This window comes from Pyrus communis, chromosome 15, assembly GCF_041283825.1.
Source record: "Pyrus communis isolate YQ-2024b chromosome 15, ASM4128382v1, whole genome shotgun sequence".
Taxonomy (NCBI): Eukaryota; Viridiplantae; Streptophyta; class Magnoliopsida; order Rosales; family Rosaceae; genus Pyrus; species Pyrus communis.
In genome coordinates this window covers 42,419,924-42,438,076 of record NC_142579.1, presented here as the reverse complement: position 1 = coordinate 42,438,076, position 18,153 = coordinate 42,419,924, and the positions used below count along the sequence as shown (strand labels likewise).

The 18,153-nt window shown below is 33.9% G+C and overlaps 1 protein-coding gene across 1 annotated transcript; it reads right to left on the bottom strand.

Moving 5' to 3' along the window:
- Positions 1-15,284: 15,284 nt before the first annotated feature.
- Positions 15,285-16,411, bottom strand: LOC137710304 (protein SMALL AUXIN UP-REGULATED RNA 12). The gene has a single exon (XM_068449238.2). It carries the CDS (start codon positions 16,327-16,329, stop codon positions 15,877-15,879), a length of 453 nt encoding a protein of 150 aa, XP_068305339.1. The 5' UTR covers positions 16,330-16,411; the 3' UTR covers positions 15,285-15,876.
- Positions 16,412-18,153: the final 1,742 nt, after the last annotated feature.

The following is an 18,153-nucleotide window of genomic DNA, read 5'->3' as shown; positions in this document are numbered from 1 at the left end:
CTCTTTTATGAAGAAAAAAAATGAAGATCCCTTCCTTTAAAAGGCCTAATAATTTTTAACCAAACAGGTATGCAAAGAGAAAAATAGTATCATGTGAAAATCAATTCCTTTGTTTAGTGACTTTGTAATGCTTATATACTTCATTTCATCATTCATCACATTTCTTAACATTTTTGTAGTGTACCATAGTTTATTTAACCTCAAAATCTTAGTATTTAAAAATCTCTCGTCCAAACACATCGAATTATTTTAGCTTATGGACAATATAAATGTATTGGTGCACATGCCACATATTTTACCATTATACGCATTCAAAGGTAAAAACATGTAAAAGTTGGTAATTTCCTCTTTTTGATGACTTAGACATATGCTTGGTGATAGATTTATACCCCAATCAATGATTCAACAAATAGACCTCGTAAAAAGGTCGTCATATATAATACAACACTTCCAACCAAAGCAATATATAACAAGAAAGACACAACAATCAAAAGTTTTGTGCTGTTTAAGTTTTGGGCAGGTGAATTTTGACTTTTATTTTTTTTATTTTTTTTTAAAGAAATGATATTATTTCACTAAAAAGAGGGGTAGGCTTAGCTTCGCAATAGGGTAGGAATAATATGGTTCAAATTTATTTTTAGCAATAATCGAACCAAATACTTCTCACTTACAAGTAAAGAGAAATATCACTATACCATAATAATAAATGACAAATTTTGACATTAAATTGCAGGATATCCAAAGTGCAAGATGTTGCTATCATCTTCTACAAAAGAATGACCTAGGCAAGGCTTAAGCGGTGTTAAACAGAGATTCTAAAGCAGTGTTATTCTCAGACGTATTTGTTACCTAATCCCCATCTGTACTGTATACTTGCAAAATAACAAGAAAACCAATTGATTTATATATTTATCTATATCCTACAGGATTCTCTTCGGATCTTTTTGGTAAGGATCCGTGAATCATGTTCGTTTACTGTACATCGTGCGGTCAGTCAAGTACTATTTATGTTTAATTTTAAATAAAAATATTTAAAATAATTTAGAACTGTACGATGTACTATGAATGAATAGGATTGACGGATCCGACTAGGATCCGAATTCTATCTATATAATAAAAGCCTGCGGGGTCACTGCTACAGAACGGTGACTATGAAGCATCAACAGTTTCACTTTTTTTTTTTTTTTTTTTTTTTTTCTGATAGAAATGAATAGTTCAACAACTGTTTGATGAGATTGTTTAAAAAGTCAACCTAATTTTAGTTGGTCTGGGATCATCTGACAGTTCAATTCAAACTAAACAGCAAGTATTCATGAAATATACCAAGAAAATGAACCCATATTCTTCTATAAGTTTTTCATTAAACTTAATTACAGGTTTGAAACATAATTAACTCGATCAAAATTCACCCTATTGATAGCTAAGGAATTTTATCGAAAGTTGTTATGTTAAGATTTTAAAGAAACTAATTAGTGGTTAACCATGTAACAACTAACCACAATGATATTATTCTCTAATTTGCATTTTCCACTTGCACATTACAACAAATGTGGTAATTTTATGAAAAAAATCACTAGTGTAACTACTCAATATAAATTATTAATTCTTGTAAATCTTAAACATGTTATACAACCCCATTGTTTTTTAAATGTTTATTTTGTTTTATCCCTCAACATAGGCACCATGGTTTCTTTGTATATACAAATTTGTTTTCGGTTCAATGCACATAGTTTATAATTCGTTTAATAATTTTTTTGTTTGTTTATAGTTTAATTTAGTCTCATGGAATACTAAATAATGCTTTGTGATTCCTAATCCTACAATGGCATTATCTATTGCAATTTATTTCTAGAACGTCAATTAGAATTTAGAACTACAACTGATTCCTTGTACTCTGTTTTTCTTTTTTTTTAATTACAACTGAAAGTCTGAAATGCACAATTAGGCTCAAATAGCCTATGAATACTAAGAATCTAAGACCATTTTTGAACAAATATCGTGTCTTCCTTTCTTGTATTGGATTCGCATTGGAGTTGTTTAATAACTATATAAGAATGAGAACATAAATAATATTGATTTTCTATAAATTATGTATTATTTTTATGAATCAAAACTGAAAACGACTTTGATGACGAAAAAAATAGTTCTGAAATAATTGATTTCTTGATATTGAGCTTAGTCCTACTCCATTTTTCACTATCAAATGATTAATAAATATGAATATATCGTAACTAAAATCTATCTGATTACATTTTTTTGTTAGGATATCATACACAGTTTACACATGCTATCGTACATTACCATGTGACATCATTATTGTGGTGTAGTTATCCTACATAAGTTGATGATAATGCTCATCATCGTATAAATACTACTTGAAATTTTTGAAATTTGTATGCTACATATATTAAATCAAACTCATCCAACAATAATTAATAAAGTGGCGAGCAAATATATTTCGGTTAGACCCCAAAATTGAGCGAGCGGATCCACACGCACATTAGAAGCGCGTAGAAGATAGGGCCCATAAAAGAGGCAGAGAGCGTCTGTCTACAGTCGAATAGTGGAGCACAGGAGGAGAGAGGAGAGCAGCATCCAAGGAAAACGAGGTGGAAAAAGACACGTGGTCCCTACGCAGAACACGTTTCAGCCTCCCGTTGTCATAGACAATCTTCAGGCCTTTTATCTGGTGGGGACCACCGACTTCTTACCTTTTTAGTTGTGACAGGAATACGGATGGTACACCACATGTTTTTATAGAAGTAGTGGAAAATTTTAATTTTTCAATTATTAACTTTTTAACCCACATAACCCACAATTTATATAAAAATATATGGTATACCATCTTGTGTGACGATCACACTGAAAAATCTCTATCTCAGATAGCTCCAGATGACACATGTTGAAAGAAAGCGACCTGGGTTATTAGGACTTAATCGCCGAAACGGACAGCGTCGGCAGCCTTAATTATTAGTTAGGTTCTAATGACGACGGTCTATAATACCGAAACTAAACCCCGCTCCAAAACCTACTACTAAACAAAACATCATCCCAACATCACAAATTATTAAAACGACAAAACCCAAGATTAAGTTAAAGATTATCCATTAAATGCGACGAGATTGATGTTAGCATTGTTTTAGGGTAATATTTTTGATATTTAGACTAAGACAGAGATTCAGCTTAACTTTGATTACAATAAATTTTTCAGCTGTTTGTGCGGTTTTTATTTGCAGTAGTTTTATTACTTTCGACTTTCGTTTTGTTGTTAAGTTATAGATTTGGTATTTTCCTTCTATCTCGTGGACAATTGTGATGGAATGTTGGCGTTCATCGGGGATTTGCCTTTTTGGCTCAATGGTCAACGTATACGTTTTGTGAATTATTTTTTTTTTCGACAGAGAAAAATACAATACCATAACGTACTAAAATTTTATATAATTCTTTTTTATTTATTTTAATATGGATTAAGACATAAACTTTATAAAATTCTAAAGTGGTCATGGATACATTTGAACCAGTCAATTTTATGTTTATATTTTACACACAAACTATGTGTTCATCATTTACTACCAAGTTGTTTTTTTTATATATATATAATATATTATACGTCCCAATCCGAACTACCAAAGTAAATAAATTGCAGACTGAAAGGGCTTGACTTTGAGTCTCTAAAATTAATTAGGTATAGTTTACTGTGAACTTAATCTTTTTATTTGATATTTAATCATATAATTTATGAATTACATTGAGTGGAATTATTATATATGAGATAAAATGGATGCATTAGATGAATTCTAATGAACTGAAACCAACAAGTTAACAACCGTGTCCAGATTAATGAAACTAATTAATCAGCAGTTTAGTTTGATTGGGGGGATGGTTATAAGCTAGGTTGACAAAGAAAACCCTAGTTTGAATCAGACAAGCACAGTTTTGGTTGCAGGAGAAGAAGCCAAGTCCCGTCTGCCGGTGCACTTGTCAACAATTTGACCACTCTTTTCTGCATGCCCTTGTTCGTGTCCCCAAACAATTTTAATAATTGAATCCTGCATGCTACATGCAATAAATTTTCTACCATACATCGGTGTATGATATACTCAGCTTCTCATCCGTCGGATTCTTGTTTATTTTATATAACTTTTTTGTTTATAAAGATATTGCAGAGTTGAAGTAGAAGAATGACTTATATGAAATGAATTCATCATTATCGTGATATCTTGTTAAAAAAAAAAAAAAATTATTATATGTAAATTTTTCATCACATGACATGCATTGTTGAATCGGGACACTATGTATCGGTGAACCCATTGTATTTAGTTGCTTAGTGTAAACCTAATAACAAGGAGCATGAATTGCATTGGATCACCCCAGTAAATAGGGCATTTCTCTTCAACTAACTACATTCCGGATTTATATAACTCAAAGCCTAAAATAACAATATCAAGAACCAAAAAAAAAAAAATTTATTTTATTGATAAAACAAAAAAGAACTACTTTTTCAACACGTTTACTGTACATAAATAGTAAATAGACCAAGACAATTCCCTAATGGGCAGTTGTACTGGCTAATTACTGAATGTACTCAAAATCTTCATCCATAAGTAGGACTAATTGGTATGTTTAAGCAAGTGATTGGTGGGTTTAGCTGTCATCTAAACAAATCAAATGTAAAAGCATATATATATTTGGGTAAGCGTGTACAATCATATTTAAAGACATATTGCTCGTGAATGCAAGATGATAAAGTGGGAAAAAAAGAAGATGCTTCTTGTGTGCCAGGTACTACAGCTATTGTATGCTGAAAAACTTGCACTGCCAGCTACAAGCCAAGGTTCCCCCCAATAAAATAATATCCGTGGATTTTCCAGATTTTGGTGCGATGCTGACCTTGCATACCAGACACAGATTTATACACAAGAAGATGTTAATTTTGTACGCTTAATGGTTTCGTGTACTTATATGAGTCGCGCTTTAGTTTTTAAACTCGAATAATAGTTTCTTTCGTCATTTAATCTGATCCTAAAGTGCATCGTTAATCATTTATGACAATGTTTAAAATATTCACGAAATCATGAACATTTTTTTTTTCAAAAGATCTGAAAATTCAAGGATTGATATGAAAAGTAGAGTGAAATGCAAACTTCACCCTATATCGGTAAGATCTAGGAAAATCAATTATTATCGACGATATTTACCAATTGACTATAAAAATTTTGTCCAAATTCATTACAGATTTCGAATTTTTAACTTTTTTTGGGAAAATTTTATTTAATTTCGACTAAATCTGAATGAGTTGATATACTCATCCTCATTATAAATTTTTATAATTACGATCGAAAATAACCGATATCAATATTTACATATCCATATTTTCACTTCTATCAATATTTTAAACACTGATTTAATACTCTAATTTATATTGTTTTGTTTCGTTGAAGTAGTCAAAGCGTTTCCCAAAGTGAGGAATTAATATTCTAATTTAAAGGGAAATAATTTTGCCCAGCAAATGGCTCTTGCTAGTTCCAAGTAAAAGAATCAGAAATGTATTCTTTACATGCCATATACACACTACGCACGCATGAATATTGGAAGCATCGCGTATTTTACGTATTTAAAGCAAAAAATAAATTAATAAATAGCGTAAAAAGTCGTGTAAACCGAGGCAGACACGGTAATACGGAGAACATCTTAATTGTGTTTCTTTAAGCAGCAACATGCCAACAACGCACATGCACCGTGGACGTACGTATGCATTGAAACTCCGTAGTAATCCCAATCATAATTCTTTTTTTTTTTTTTTGGTCAACAGTCCGAATCATAATTCATTCAGAAGCACTCCTCCATGTTTTTTTTTTTTTTTTCAGACAAGCAATATATTTTTATTTATTTATTTTTTAAGAAACAATAGTAGATTCATTGATAAGAGTCGTTACATAGTGTGCTACAAGGCCATTTAAGGCATCACACTCTCTTCAATAAGTAAATCTGAAATTAAGGTTGGGGGTTGATCATCCCATTTATAGGCATTGCTCATCGAGAAACCCCACCGAGCGAGTCTGTGTGCTGTGATGTTTGCTTGGCGGTGGGTGTGGGTTAAAATACCTCTGGTGATTGTTGACAACAGCTCCTTGATGTCCTCCATAACTTGTCCAATTTCAGATAAGTCAATGGAGGGATTCCTGGAAGCTTGAACAATCTAAAGTTAGTCGCCCTCACATTGAAAGTTTTGGAAGCCCCTATTTCCTGCCCAAACCAAGCTCTCCCATACGGCTACAGCCTCCGCCTGCAGAGGGGAAAAACAGTCTTGAAAACTGCCACACCTTGCAGCCAAGAAGTTCCCTGTGTCGTCCCTAAGAACAGCTCCAAGCAATATTCTCTATGTTAAAAGAAACGGGATGGACTTAGCTTCACAATAAACTAGAAATAATGTGGTTTAAATCCGTCTTTGACGAAAATCGAACATTAAACCTCTCACTTACAAGTGAAGAGAAATATCATTAGACCGTAGTACTAAGCGACTCTTCCATGTTATTAAAAATAAATAAAAATTGCAAATAATGTTTTCCACATATTATTTGCAATTTTAACCTCTATGTCAGAAAGTAATCATATATATCATATATGCATGGTGAAGGTTTTATCTTCATTTTTTGTCTGACAATTAACTATCTAACTTATTATTGTTATCGTTCAACCAAAATAAGTTAAATATATAAATAAAACTCACAGCCTTCAAAAGTTCATAAAATTATATTCATAGGTGGGAGGTCCTCTTTCTGGTGTTTGAGGTGAGGATATAATATAATAGTTTCATCTTTTGTGGGAATGGGAATGGGAATTTCATGCCTTTGCTTTGTTCGTACGAAAGAATTTTTTGAATGGGGTAGGAATGGGATTGGGGAGAATATAACTATAAGGAAGGAAGAAGAAGTGAGAAGAAAAATGTAGCATATGATTAGTGATTTAATTTAATAACATGACCCACTCACTCTCTCTCACCCTTTGCAGGGAGAGATTTTTCAGTGAGTTGAAAATCCAGTATCCTAAGTATCATAAGATAAATGGTTAGATATTTAAAAAATAAAAATTTCAATCACTTGATATACCGAGCCGTGATTTCTACATATTGAAAATTTTCTGATGGGGCACAAAAGTCAAAACAGCTTTAGTCCACCTCCCTATCCCCCACACTTTCAATTTCTATTGCCTGCCAAAGTAATTGAGTTTTTTCTTTCCTTGGATTCGATTTCCCTTTGTTCTTACTTCACTATATATGCTTTTCTTTTTCTGCTTTTCCTTGTAGTGCATCATTCTCATCATCATCATTTTTCTCCTTTGTTTGCAACCATCCATACCTAAAGCCTGACTTTCACATATTCTATTTCGCTTCATACCTAAAGTCTGATTCATCGAACATAATTAAATAACTAAATTAACAAGAGTGTGTGAAAAGTAAAAAAAAATGTAGTTTTATCGTTTCCTCTTTTTTCTAATGCGGTCTCATATTTATATTGCTTGTGGTTATTCTGTCGTAATTTGCATCTTAGCTAGCATGAATAGAAGAGAAATGCCAAAGTGTAGTCTCCTTTCAATGATTCCATTTTTTTTTTTTTACAAATTGACCCATCAGTGGTCACGCATTAATAATCAATGAAACTAAAGAATGTAAGCATTTCGCATAGATGATGTAACTACATTAAATGAAACCTAGCCCCCTCGCAACTAAATTCAACCCTATATGTTAAATCAATCTTAGGATTGCTTGTATTAGAATTAAAAACCATAACGTTTTTTTTATGTCAGAGTTACACTGTCTCATTTTTCAGTGTCATATCACATATTAATTAATTAGCTTTTTTTTTATTTGATAGGTCAAAAGTGTATGAGAAGATGAGATGTTGCTTTCCAATTTCAATCAAACATTATGTCGGGCGTTGTGGTGATTAGTGCTTACGAGTTGACAATTAACGAGTAACTTCATGCAAGCTGGGCCCTTGCTCTGGGTTACGTAAGGTTAAGAATGGGCCCATATGACAATACTGATGGCCTGTTACTGAGGGCCCATTTGTCATTTTATCAGTGTGCCAGGAAACTCACAGGTCACTGTTTCTTTCGACTTCATCCTTCTTTCTTCTGTCATGTAAATTTGGGTGTTTTGCGATTGCATAAAAGTCTGTGACAGAAAACGTTGCAGATTTATCAGAAAATTTTAAAAGTATTTACGGACCACAGAAGTGCTTTTAATAAAATATTTATTCACCAAAAAGTACTTACTAGTAGAAGTGTTATCTTAAAAATAAATAAATAAATAAAATAAGCCCTTGGTCTATGCATTAAGCAATGCAAATCATAATTTCCTCATGTTTACACACATTCCTGGGAAATAATATGAATTGTCTGTTGCGAAATTCAATTATTCATATTATGATTTAAAGGCAACACGCATATAGTTTCGTGTTTTTACTTCGGAAATCATTATTGAAATTATAATTAATAAGCGTCTTTGACGGAAAAGTTTTAAAGTAAAATTCATTGTTTTCAATAATAGATCTTACTCATGATGGAAAATCATCACTAATTAGGACAGTAATCTATTTTTACTTTCGTTACTTCATTAAAAAAAAAAAAAAAAAGTACGCAACGACAAACCAAAACATTGAAAAAAAACTAGATATTACTAGAGATCTGTGAACATGTTGAAAAATTACATATAAATGATTACATTAATTAATCTCATGCTTTTAGTGGGAAATAATCAGAATCTGGTTGTTGATGGAGTACTGGTTTTGGACAATTACGACGTCAGCCATGAGGAATTTACAGTTCGTTAAATTTCCTGTTAGGAATCATACAAGTTAAGCTGATATATACTATTCTTCTGCGCATTCCACTATTGTTGCCATGCATGCGTGTCATAACTCTCAAAAGTAAATCCGTAAATCTTGTTTTATTACATTACAACTGCAATAGAATCAAGCACCTATTTCAGAAATCAACCGTTGCTAGTTTCAACGAAAAAGCCAAAGTATTTTAATTCAATCACGCTTTCAGTGTAAGTAAATTAAAATACACGTGATAGGTTGCACGTAAGTTTTCAGGAAGTGCTTAGTTACAGTTCGACCTCGCAAACAGGTCATGTTTATCGTGTCATACTCGTTATCTTAACAGAATGTGTTGTGTCAAGCCCGTCATCTTAACTGCTTCTTAATAGGTGACGTGTCAGATTAATAGGTCATGCAAGAAATTGTCATGCCTAATGTCTAATTTGGCAAACACTATCTTATCAGATTGTTAACAGTTGACACGATAACGACTGGATTCGTTAACAGGTTAACCCGAAACTTATTATTTTTATATCGTTTTATCTCGAACTAACAAGTCATGCAAAAAAATGTACGTCTAGTTACACGGTAAGTAAATTAAGTACGATTGTTACATTAACGTTTTGATTGCATATAAGTTTTTTTTTTTTCAAAGAGCTGATCAAATGCGAGGCATGAAACAGAAAAAGTGGTCCCTGATATAAGATGTGGAGATCCAGAGCAAAGGGTCGTCGCACTCACAATTTCCTAGAAGAAGCATGCCTCGTTAATTGTCACCTTCTGGTTGTTATTTTGTTATTTTGTTTTTTTTTTTGGAAGCCATTGCATGTTGCATGGCTAGCTGATGGCCAGGAGAGGACGGTCGTCTGACTTGCTAATGAAATCTTGGATGCTGCATCAGTGCATTGTATTGCACGTTTCTGGTTCGCATGCGTCCCACTATAAACTCTCTCACATGACATGAGAAACAAAGAAAGAAAGGAATCGCTATTGCTAATTTTTTTTTTTCAATAGTCTAGAACTACTAAATAGTTTTCAAAATGAATGATGAAGATTGATTAATTCTAAGAAATCGAACGTGAAGATTGTTTAAAAAGTCAAACTACTTAAGTAGGCTAATAAAGACACTCCACTTTTATTATAATTATTTAGCGTTTAATTAGACGATAGGTAATCCTCTATTTTTTTTTTTTAATGGAATTAATTTAATGCCCATTCATGGCACCAATGCTTTGTACGAGCAACAACGGTCGACTTGTGAGATTAAAACTAAACCTATTCTTATCAACACTCTACCCTTCGCATTTATGGTTCGTACAACAAGTCATGGCTGACACGTGGGATTAAAACTAAACCCTATCCCCTATAGATGTCTTATCCCTGCACAATTGGTTTGTACGGGCAACAATAGTTGTCCTGTGCACCGGGGCCCGCATCGTTTTTGCGTGCGTCGTCTCGTCTCAGTTTGCGTGCACTAGCATGTCTTGTTTTTCATGCACCGGGTCTTGTGTGCGCAGAGCCTCGTTTTATGTGTCGCATTTTTCGTGCACCGAGCCCGCGCCATTTTGTGCTCCAAAAGCCCGTCTAGTTTTTTGTGAGCGGAGCCTACGTCGTTTTAGTACGCTTGGGTTCGTCTCGTTCTTCATGCGCAGAGTTTGCTTCGTTTTGCACCAACAAGCAAGACTTTAGGAAAATATTTTTCATGGGAGTTAAGGAAAATGTTGCAAGACCTTTGGATGTGATTCTAAGGTTTATTATGTCTCGAAACTATTTTTTATTGATTTTTAAAGTTGAAAAATAGAAGAAAAAAAATATAAACTAATAGTCGTGCCCCCTAAAGAGATTTGCAGGTGTCAAAAATCTTGGGAATGTCTTAGTTTTATTAAACTTGTGGTGCGACTAGAATGATTTAAATTTTAGGTTATATTGAATCTTGTAAAAATCCTAAAAAAATCATTGGAAAACGTGGGCGTTATAACTCACAATTGTTGTAAAAAAAAAAATTGAAACTTTTAGTTTTAGAAAATATTTTGCATATAAGTTAACGAAAATGTTGCAAGACTTTTGAATGTGATCCTACCGTTTATTAGGTCTTGAAATTATTTTTTATTGATTTTAAAGTTAAAAAAATATATATAAACTAATAGCAAGGCCCTAAAAGAGATTTGTAAGTGTCGAAAAATCTTTAGAATATCCTATATTAATTTTGGCTACACGCACATCTGCTTCTTCCTCCTACTAATTAAAGCGGAACATTTAGGCGGATCTAATCAGTGTTTTGTAGTAAAGACATGCCGGACGGCTAGATGTATGAATTATCAAGAGTGTGTGTAAACATTGCCCTAGCTAGTACCAGTAGTACACAAGGAGCAACTTTTAGAGAGATTGTTTGGGCCTCCACCAACCGGCATTGTATTTAATGATCAACCCCACTAATATATGTTTTCCCTGTGATATGCCTCCTTGGTTTTGTCTCCAGTCTTCAAGCTTCCTAATCGGTAAAAACAGGAAAGGGTAAAACATCTTTTTGTTGAGGACTACACGTTTCGCATCGAATTTCAACGATTTGAAACGTTTATTTTACAAGTCTCAATTTATAAATCATATTGGCAAAAATTTAATTCAATCTGAAACCATTGGCCTACTTAATTATCACGATGAAATTTCAATGTTTTTTTAAAACATTGTGTTGGTCAATTTCTTTAAACTCAATTACATGCCTCAAGTATTTCTAATTTGAATATTTTGCAATGATGGTTTATGAGGTACAACTTGAAAACATAGACGGATGGTTCGCTATGATATGAGCCCCACAACTAAACCCTAATTTCTGAAAAAAATATGGAGGAAAGAAGGCTTTGTGTTTCTGTTTCTGGATGGCAAAGAAACAAGGTAAAATATGAGTTGAAAGGACGATCGGTTTGAAGCCCACAATTACGATATTGAACAAACAAGCCCATCCCGGTTGCGTTTGGGGTTGCTGCGAGTAGGAGTGAGAGTATCAGAAATTTAGAGAGATAAAAGAAGGGTTTTTCTTTGAGGGTCAGGCCCATTTAATAAGATGTGTACGGCCCGAACAGTTTCCCAGTTGATTATGGGTCGAGCTATTGAAGCCCAAGATATTGGGCTCATATTAAGTTTTTACATAAAAGGATCCAGATTATGGGCCTAGGGTGTTTTATTAGTTTTTGCTTATTCGGATGATATTCTAGAAAAGAGTATTTGAACATAGAACCGTGCTTCCTGCATGTTATTTATCAATTAGTATCAAACCCGTACAATTCTCTACATTTTTTTTCAATTTATTCTAATCCATTCATTCCTAGAGCTATATACTCAATCGTGAACGTTACACTTTTAATAACATAGAAACATATAGCAAGGGCTCTCCAACGAACAATTTATATATTATTTTTCTTGTGTTTTTTCAACGTTTACGAAAACATAATCATTTGAAAAAAAAAAAAAAAAAAAAGTTTCTGCCTCATTCAAAGTGGCACATCACCATGGTGTTCATATATTCAGGCACCGAAAAAAGAAAATACCTTCTAGAAAATGATCATTTGGTACAAAATCAGAAAATAACCTATTTTCGTTTTAGTGGAGTGGCTCCAAAGGGGTCAAGAGATACCCTACCCTTATCAAACCGTCCAAATATTTTCTCGAACAGAAATGAAAGCGATCGATGCCACCCTAAATCTGATTAGATTAGGCCCTTTATATTCCCCGTAAGATTAAGGGTCCCCATAAGTTGGAGAGCCCTTATTTCCATTCATTCACCAAAACAGAATGAATAAAAAGAAAAAACAACTCTGTTTAGCCATCCCCATATATGAACCACTCCAACTCGCATGAAAGGAGATTCGAACTCGGATTCAAAGAGGCCGATATATATGTTGCCTTGATCACCTGACCTAATTCATATGTATCTACCAACCTGCCAATACTAAGTATGAATTGACGTCCACTATTTTTCTTTTGTCACATGATTTTTTTGTTTACATTTGTGTCTTTAGAGCTCTCAAGAGAAAGTGATGTTGGCAACTGCCACTGGCTCTCTAGTGCTTTGATCAATTCAAGCGTGACTCCTCATGAACCATCCCTTTCCATAGATAGGGTTTTGAATTTGGTACTCAAAAAGTTTGAGATAGATGATCTTGGCTTTAAAAGCAAAGAAAGCATCATGCGTTGCATAATTTACATGTTCTGGTTTTTTGATATAGACGTCCATTTTGCCATGGAAGGGTCAAGTCTCCACATGCATGTGTACAATTCAAGTGCCTTGGTCTTTTTTTTCTTTGTGGTACTATATTCGTGTCGTTCATATGGTATAATGCATGTCATTTTCGAAACATATATTGTACGCGTTGCATGGCACGGCCTAGTACTATTCGTCTGTTCATTCAACGTGCACAACGGGAGAGTTTATGTATTACTCATATGCGTCTTCGATTCTTCATTAAATATAGGTCTTTCAATTATCAATGCGCAGTTTTTTGACAAACGATAGCGTTAACTATTAGTTGTTGGGAGAGGGAATTTATGGAATCAAGTCCGCACTAAGATGCATATGCATCATTATTTACTACCACTGTGGTAAAACGCCATCGCTTGTGCACTCAAGTTTAAATGGTTGTTATTTTTATTCAAATGAAAATAGAATATTGTTTGAATAAATATGAACGGTAATCCTACTTTTACCACATTTTCATACCATATTTATAACACTTCTTTAATAGAAGTCGAGTTATCAATACAATTAGGTCTCACCTATATTAGATATGTCTCAAATGTATTAGATAATTTCTCTACCCTTTGTTGAATAATAAAAAAATCTCAGAGACGTCGACCATCATTGACCCAATCTGTAGAAAACTCTTCAGAATTGGAAACTAGTTGACCTATTTTGGGACAATAAAGAAAAAGATTAAGTAGGGGTTTGAATACATGATATACATCCCCCACAAGTCAAGGATATTAAATTCATCAAAGCACTCACGATATACATATATTTTTATATGGCTAGTTTCTTTTTCTGTTTCCTTTTTAATTTTTGTTTTCCTAAAAAATTAAAATAAAATAAAATTCCAAATGAAAGAATGTTGGGTTCTTGGCCATCTAGAATTTGGAAGTGGAGGCAAAAGTGTTCATACAGGTGGCAGAAGGACAGGAGGTCAAGAGTCGGCACCGGTTGGCAAATGGTAGCGCTCTGCAATATCCGTACTTGCCTTTTTCTTAAGTGTTTGTATCTTAGAATTTTAACGAAAAATTTCTGGTACTGTTTACTTTAACAAAAAATTACATTTTTATATTAAAAAATCAATGGTGCTATTTATTTTACCTATTATTTGTCCTTATCGTTAAAACTCAAAATTTTCAAATTTTTTTCATTAATTTTTCTTTGTATCTTTGATTGATCATGGATGATAACATGAACCTAATTCCGAGTCTAAAAGCTTCGACAACGGACAGCAAAAAGAATGAAAATATATAATTCAATGGGCCAAAGGTTTATCATTCATATTCTCTTTGATTAATTAATTGGTTGATCGGAGTGACTAGCTATATAATTATCGATGTTTTCAACTCTTGCTTGACTGTGAAATTTCCTATAATTTCTCTGGATCCGACAAGGTTTGATAACAGTGGTTTGCCGACAGTTGTATCATTTTTAAATAATAAAAATATAAGTAAAAAAACTCTTGGCAGATCACTCTGCAAATATATAACTGTTGTTTAAATCATATTCGGTTATTATAGACTGAGGATGCGGTTACGGCTGTCAAAAAAAAATATAAGTAAAAAAACTCTTGGCAGATCACTCTGCAAATATATAACTCTTGTTTAAATTATATTCGGTTATTATATACGAGGATGCGGTTACGGCTGTCAGAAAGATTATACTTCTTTCGATGCGTTTGAATTTGAATCACTTTCTTACTGTTTAGATTAGTTAAAGTGAAATTGTTTTTGTATCTGAGAGTATATTCAATAACCAATATCTTATGGTCAATACATTTGAATTCGCAATTTTTGTATTTTGTAAAATTTAGAAGCAGAATATCATCCTTCCCAACATCATTAGATTGCACAGCAAGTTCATCAACTTATTTATGAAAAAGTAGAATAATATGTCGAATCATATTGTTACCGTTAATCATGTAATTCAGTGTTTGAAATATTAAAATTTTTAAATTTGACGGTCACACTGTTAGATGATTTTACACATTTGCATTTTCTGAAAATGTGATGTATTTTTATACACTAGGGGCTTGCATTTGTAAAAATCGCAGAATTACAAACCCCAATAATTTTGTTGGTTAAAAAACAAAATTGAATCAGATTAAACATACGGACACTCTGGCTTCCATGATTGAATTTTTATATTTAAAAATTAAAACAACAAAATGTACTAATCAGTACTTAAAAAAATCTTGAAGATAATAGTTGTCAAAGAAGGTACTAAGATCGCGTTAATTAATCAATAAATCACAGAATTTACAAGAAAAATAAAGACCCAAATCAGTAATTTTACTTTTTTTTTTTTTTTTTTTTTTTGGGAAACTATCAGTAATTTTACTTTGTCCATCATCCTTCTCCTCAGCAGCTCGCTTCAGCTCCAAAAATTTAATCACAAACTCCGCCTCCACTCCTAGTCGAAACCGGGACGACTCGGTGGATTGACTCACCCACTCATTTGCCATCTCCATTTCATTCTTCGGAGCTTCATGTATTCGTAACTCGGCCACTCGGCTCAGTAGCTTGCTATCCAGTGCCCCCCATAATCACATAATTTCCACGGTAAAAAACAAACAAAAGGGAAATGTAAAAGAGCACCCAACCCGAACTGGGTTAACTCATCCGAGCCGACTTTACACTTGAACTCGGTCGCTTAGCGTTTTACTCTGTTCAATCGATGGCTTTGGAGCGAGACGACTCGGACTGAGCCACACCCGGGCGAGTGAGAGAACTGGAGCGTCTTCGTGTATGTCTTTATTTTTCAGAAACCATAAAAAAAAAAAAACCGACTAACAGCCGGTTTCCGGTAAGTTTACCAAATTGTCTTCTCGGAAAGTCCACGAAGCAACGGTCGAGAATCGGCCCACAAATCGAGGTTACTCCGGACGCCGACGTGGCAGCATCTCTGGAAGTCGTCGATGTTGACTAACCGGGTCGAGCTAACCGACTCGGACCGGGAAATGAACCGAAGCACCTCCTCGAACTGCGACTCGTCACAGGGGATCGCGAGCGGACCGCTGTTCGAGAAGCCGTACTCCTCCTCGGCTTGCACTAAGAGCTTCTTGAAGACGGGGTGGTTCAGGTACGAGGCGGGCACCACGAATCTGGTGCAGCTGGTGCCCACGCAGACTGCCACGTGTCCTGCGGGAACATCGGAGGGTATGAGCTTGGCGGACGTGCAGGCCTTGCTGCGCCACCGCCGCAGCAACTGGCGGAGCCGCACAATGTGGCGGATCTTGCTGCATTTTCCGAGTCCGGCTGACATGTTCCGGGAAAGTGATGGAAAATTTGAGATTTTTTAGTTCTGTTTGGTTCGCTGGAAAATAGAAGGCGGTGACCGGTGAGTGTAGAATTTGGGGGATTGTGCTTCTGAGCTCAGGGGCAATTTTATAGGGAAGGGGTTTTGAACGTACCCTTGGTTTTGTAGATAATTACGTTACTACTGTCTGTTGATTTCGGTTCGCACCTTTTCCTTAAGTCGTTTTTTAGTTTTTGATGTTGTTGCGATGGATGATAAAGAAATTGTACCATAATAATGTTGAAAAGTTGACGCCTAATTAGATTAAATTCTAATTTTGTTACCAAGATTGCCTCAATGTCATATGATCTTTCGATAAAAACGTACTGAATTTTTAATAATTAAAATATGATATGAATGTTGATGTCATATGATATTTCGATTAAAACATGTAGTATTTTTAAAAATTAACACTTGATATGAAGATTGATGTCATGTAATCTTTCGATACGAGGGTTTTTATTTTGTTTCAATATAAATCTTTGCATATGATGTATAATGTTGGCTCGAGCATGTTCCATATTCGTGGCTAATCAAACGTATGTTTTTTAGGTGTTGATTTGCACTTGATTCTATTCGTGTTATTCAAATTTGCAACACAAGTTTGATGTTGAGATTTATCAGTCGGGAAAGAAAGTAATGTTTTACTTATATTTAGTTTCATGTTAAATCATGGATGCAATTTTTTTCTGCTTAACACTTCTAATGATAAAACCAAGAAAATGTATTTTCAATATCAGTAGTTGAACCTAAAGCTATTACCACCAACGTAAGATGCTTTTTTTAGGTGCTCCAAAATATTAAAATTATTTGTACAAGTTAATTCCAAAAGAACAACGATTTTGTATCCACCAAATCTGAACTTGCCCCATGTGCAAGGATGCCCTCCCAAAATGTCCCCCTCCTAATCACTCTTTAATTTGCCCATATTTTTAATCAAATTTCCAGGTTTATTTTTCTAATCGTAACACCGAAATCGCGACATCTGGCGCTTAACTGACCATCAAGATCAATTATTTTCCATCATCTCGATTTGGAAGACTTAAAATTTGATTAATTAGTAATAAAACCATGCACTAAGAAAACTAGGTCAAATAATATGATCTAATATAAGAGACACCAAAGGGTCCACGAGCACGTTATGGGAGGTAGGGTGCATCCCCCCCTGAACGTCGCGTTAATTTGCATGGTTAGTGTTTGCTTTTGGCGCCCTCACTCGCTCACTTGTTAGGATTTTAGGATCATGGTTCGGTGTTCTATGTTTTTTTTTCCAAACAAAACACATCTTCAATCAAATCCTAGCAACATAGTGCTATGATCTCCTCTTTGTCATAATTAATATTTGCTCCACATTTATAATAATCCGACTTTGTTTTCTTCAAGTTTTTATTTATCCCCCCTCTTTGTTTCTAGTAGGACAGAATTTTATAAAGATTTGAGGAATATATGCAAGATTTATTTGACACGGCATTATCTATTTTTGAGTTATTTAAGTTCGCAAGATTAAGATTCGAACTTAAATGCAAATAGCAAGTACTGACTTAACGAGTTCAGCTAATTAATGAACGTTTCACATATGTAGAATTTACGGAAAGGAAAATTATTTGCACTCGAACAATATTTTTAGCCATAGAACATTTGTAGAATTAAAGAAGGCTTACACTCGTAGTCAATTTTTTTAGAGTATTAACCAAGAAAAAATAATAATTAAAGAATAATCAATAAATAAAAATATAAGGTAAAATGAAAAAGTGGAAAACCAGCGTGTAATTAGCTACTGGGAAATTGAAT

Bases quoted from the DNA above. Each gene is read 5' to 3' on its own strand.
- LOC137710304 (XM_068449238.2), bottom strand. From the start codon at position 16,329: ATGTCAGCCGGACTCGGAAAATGCAGCAAGATCCGCCACATTGTGCGG.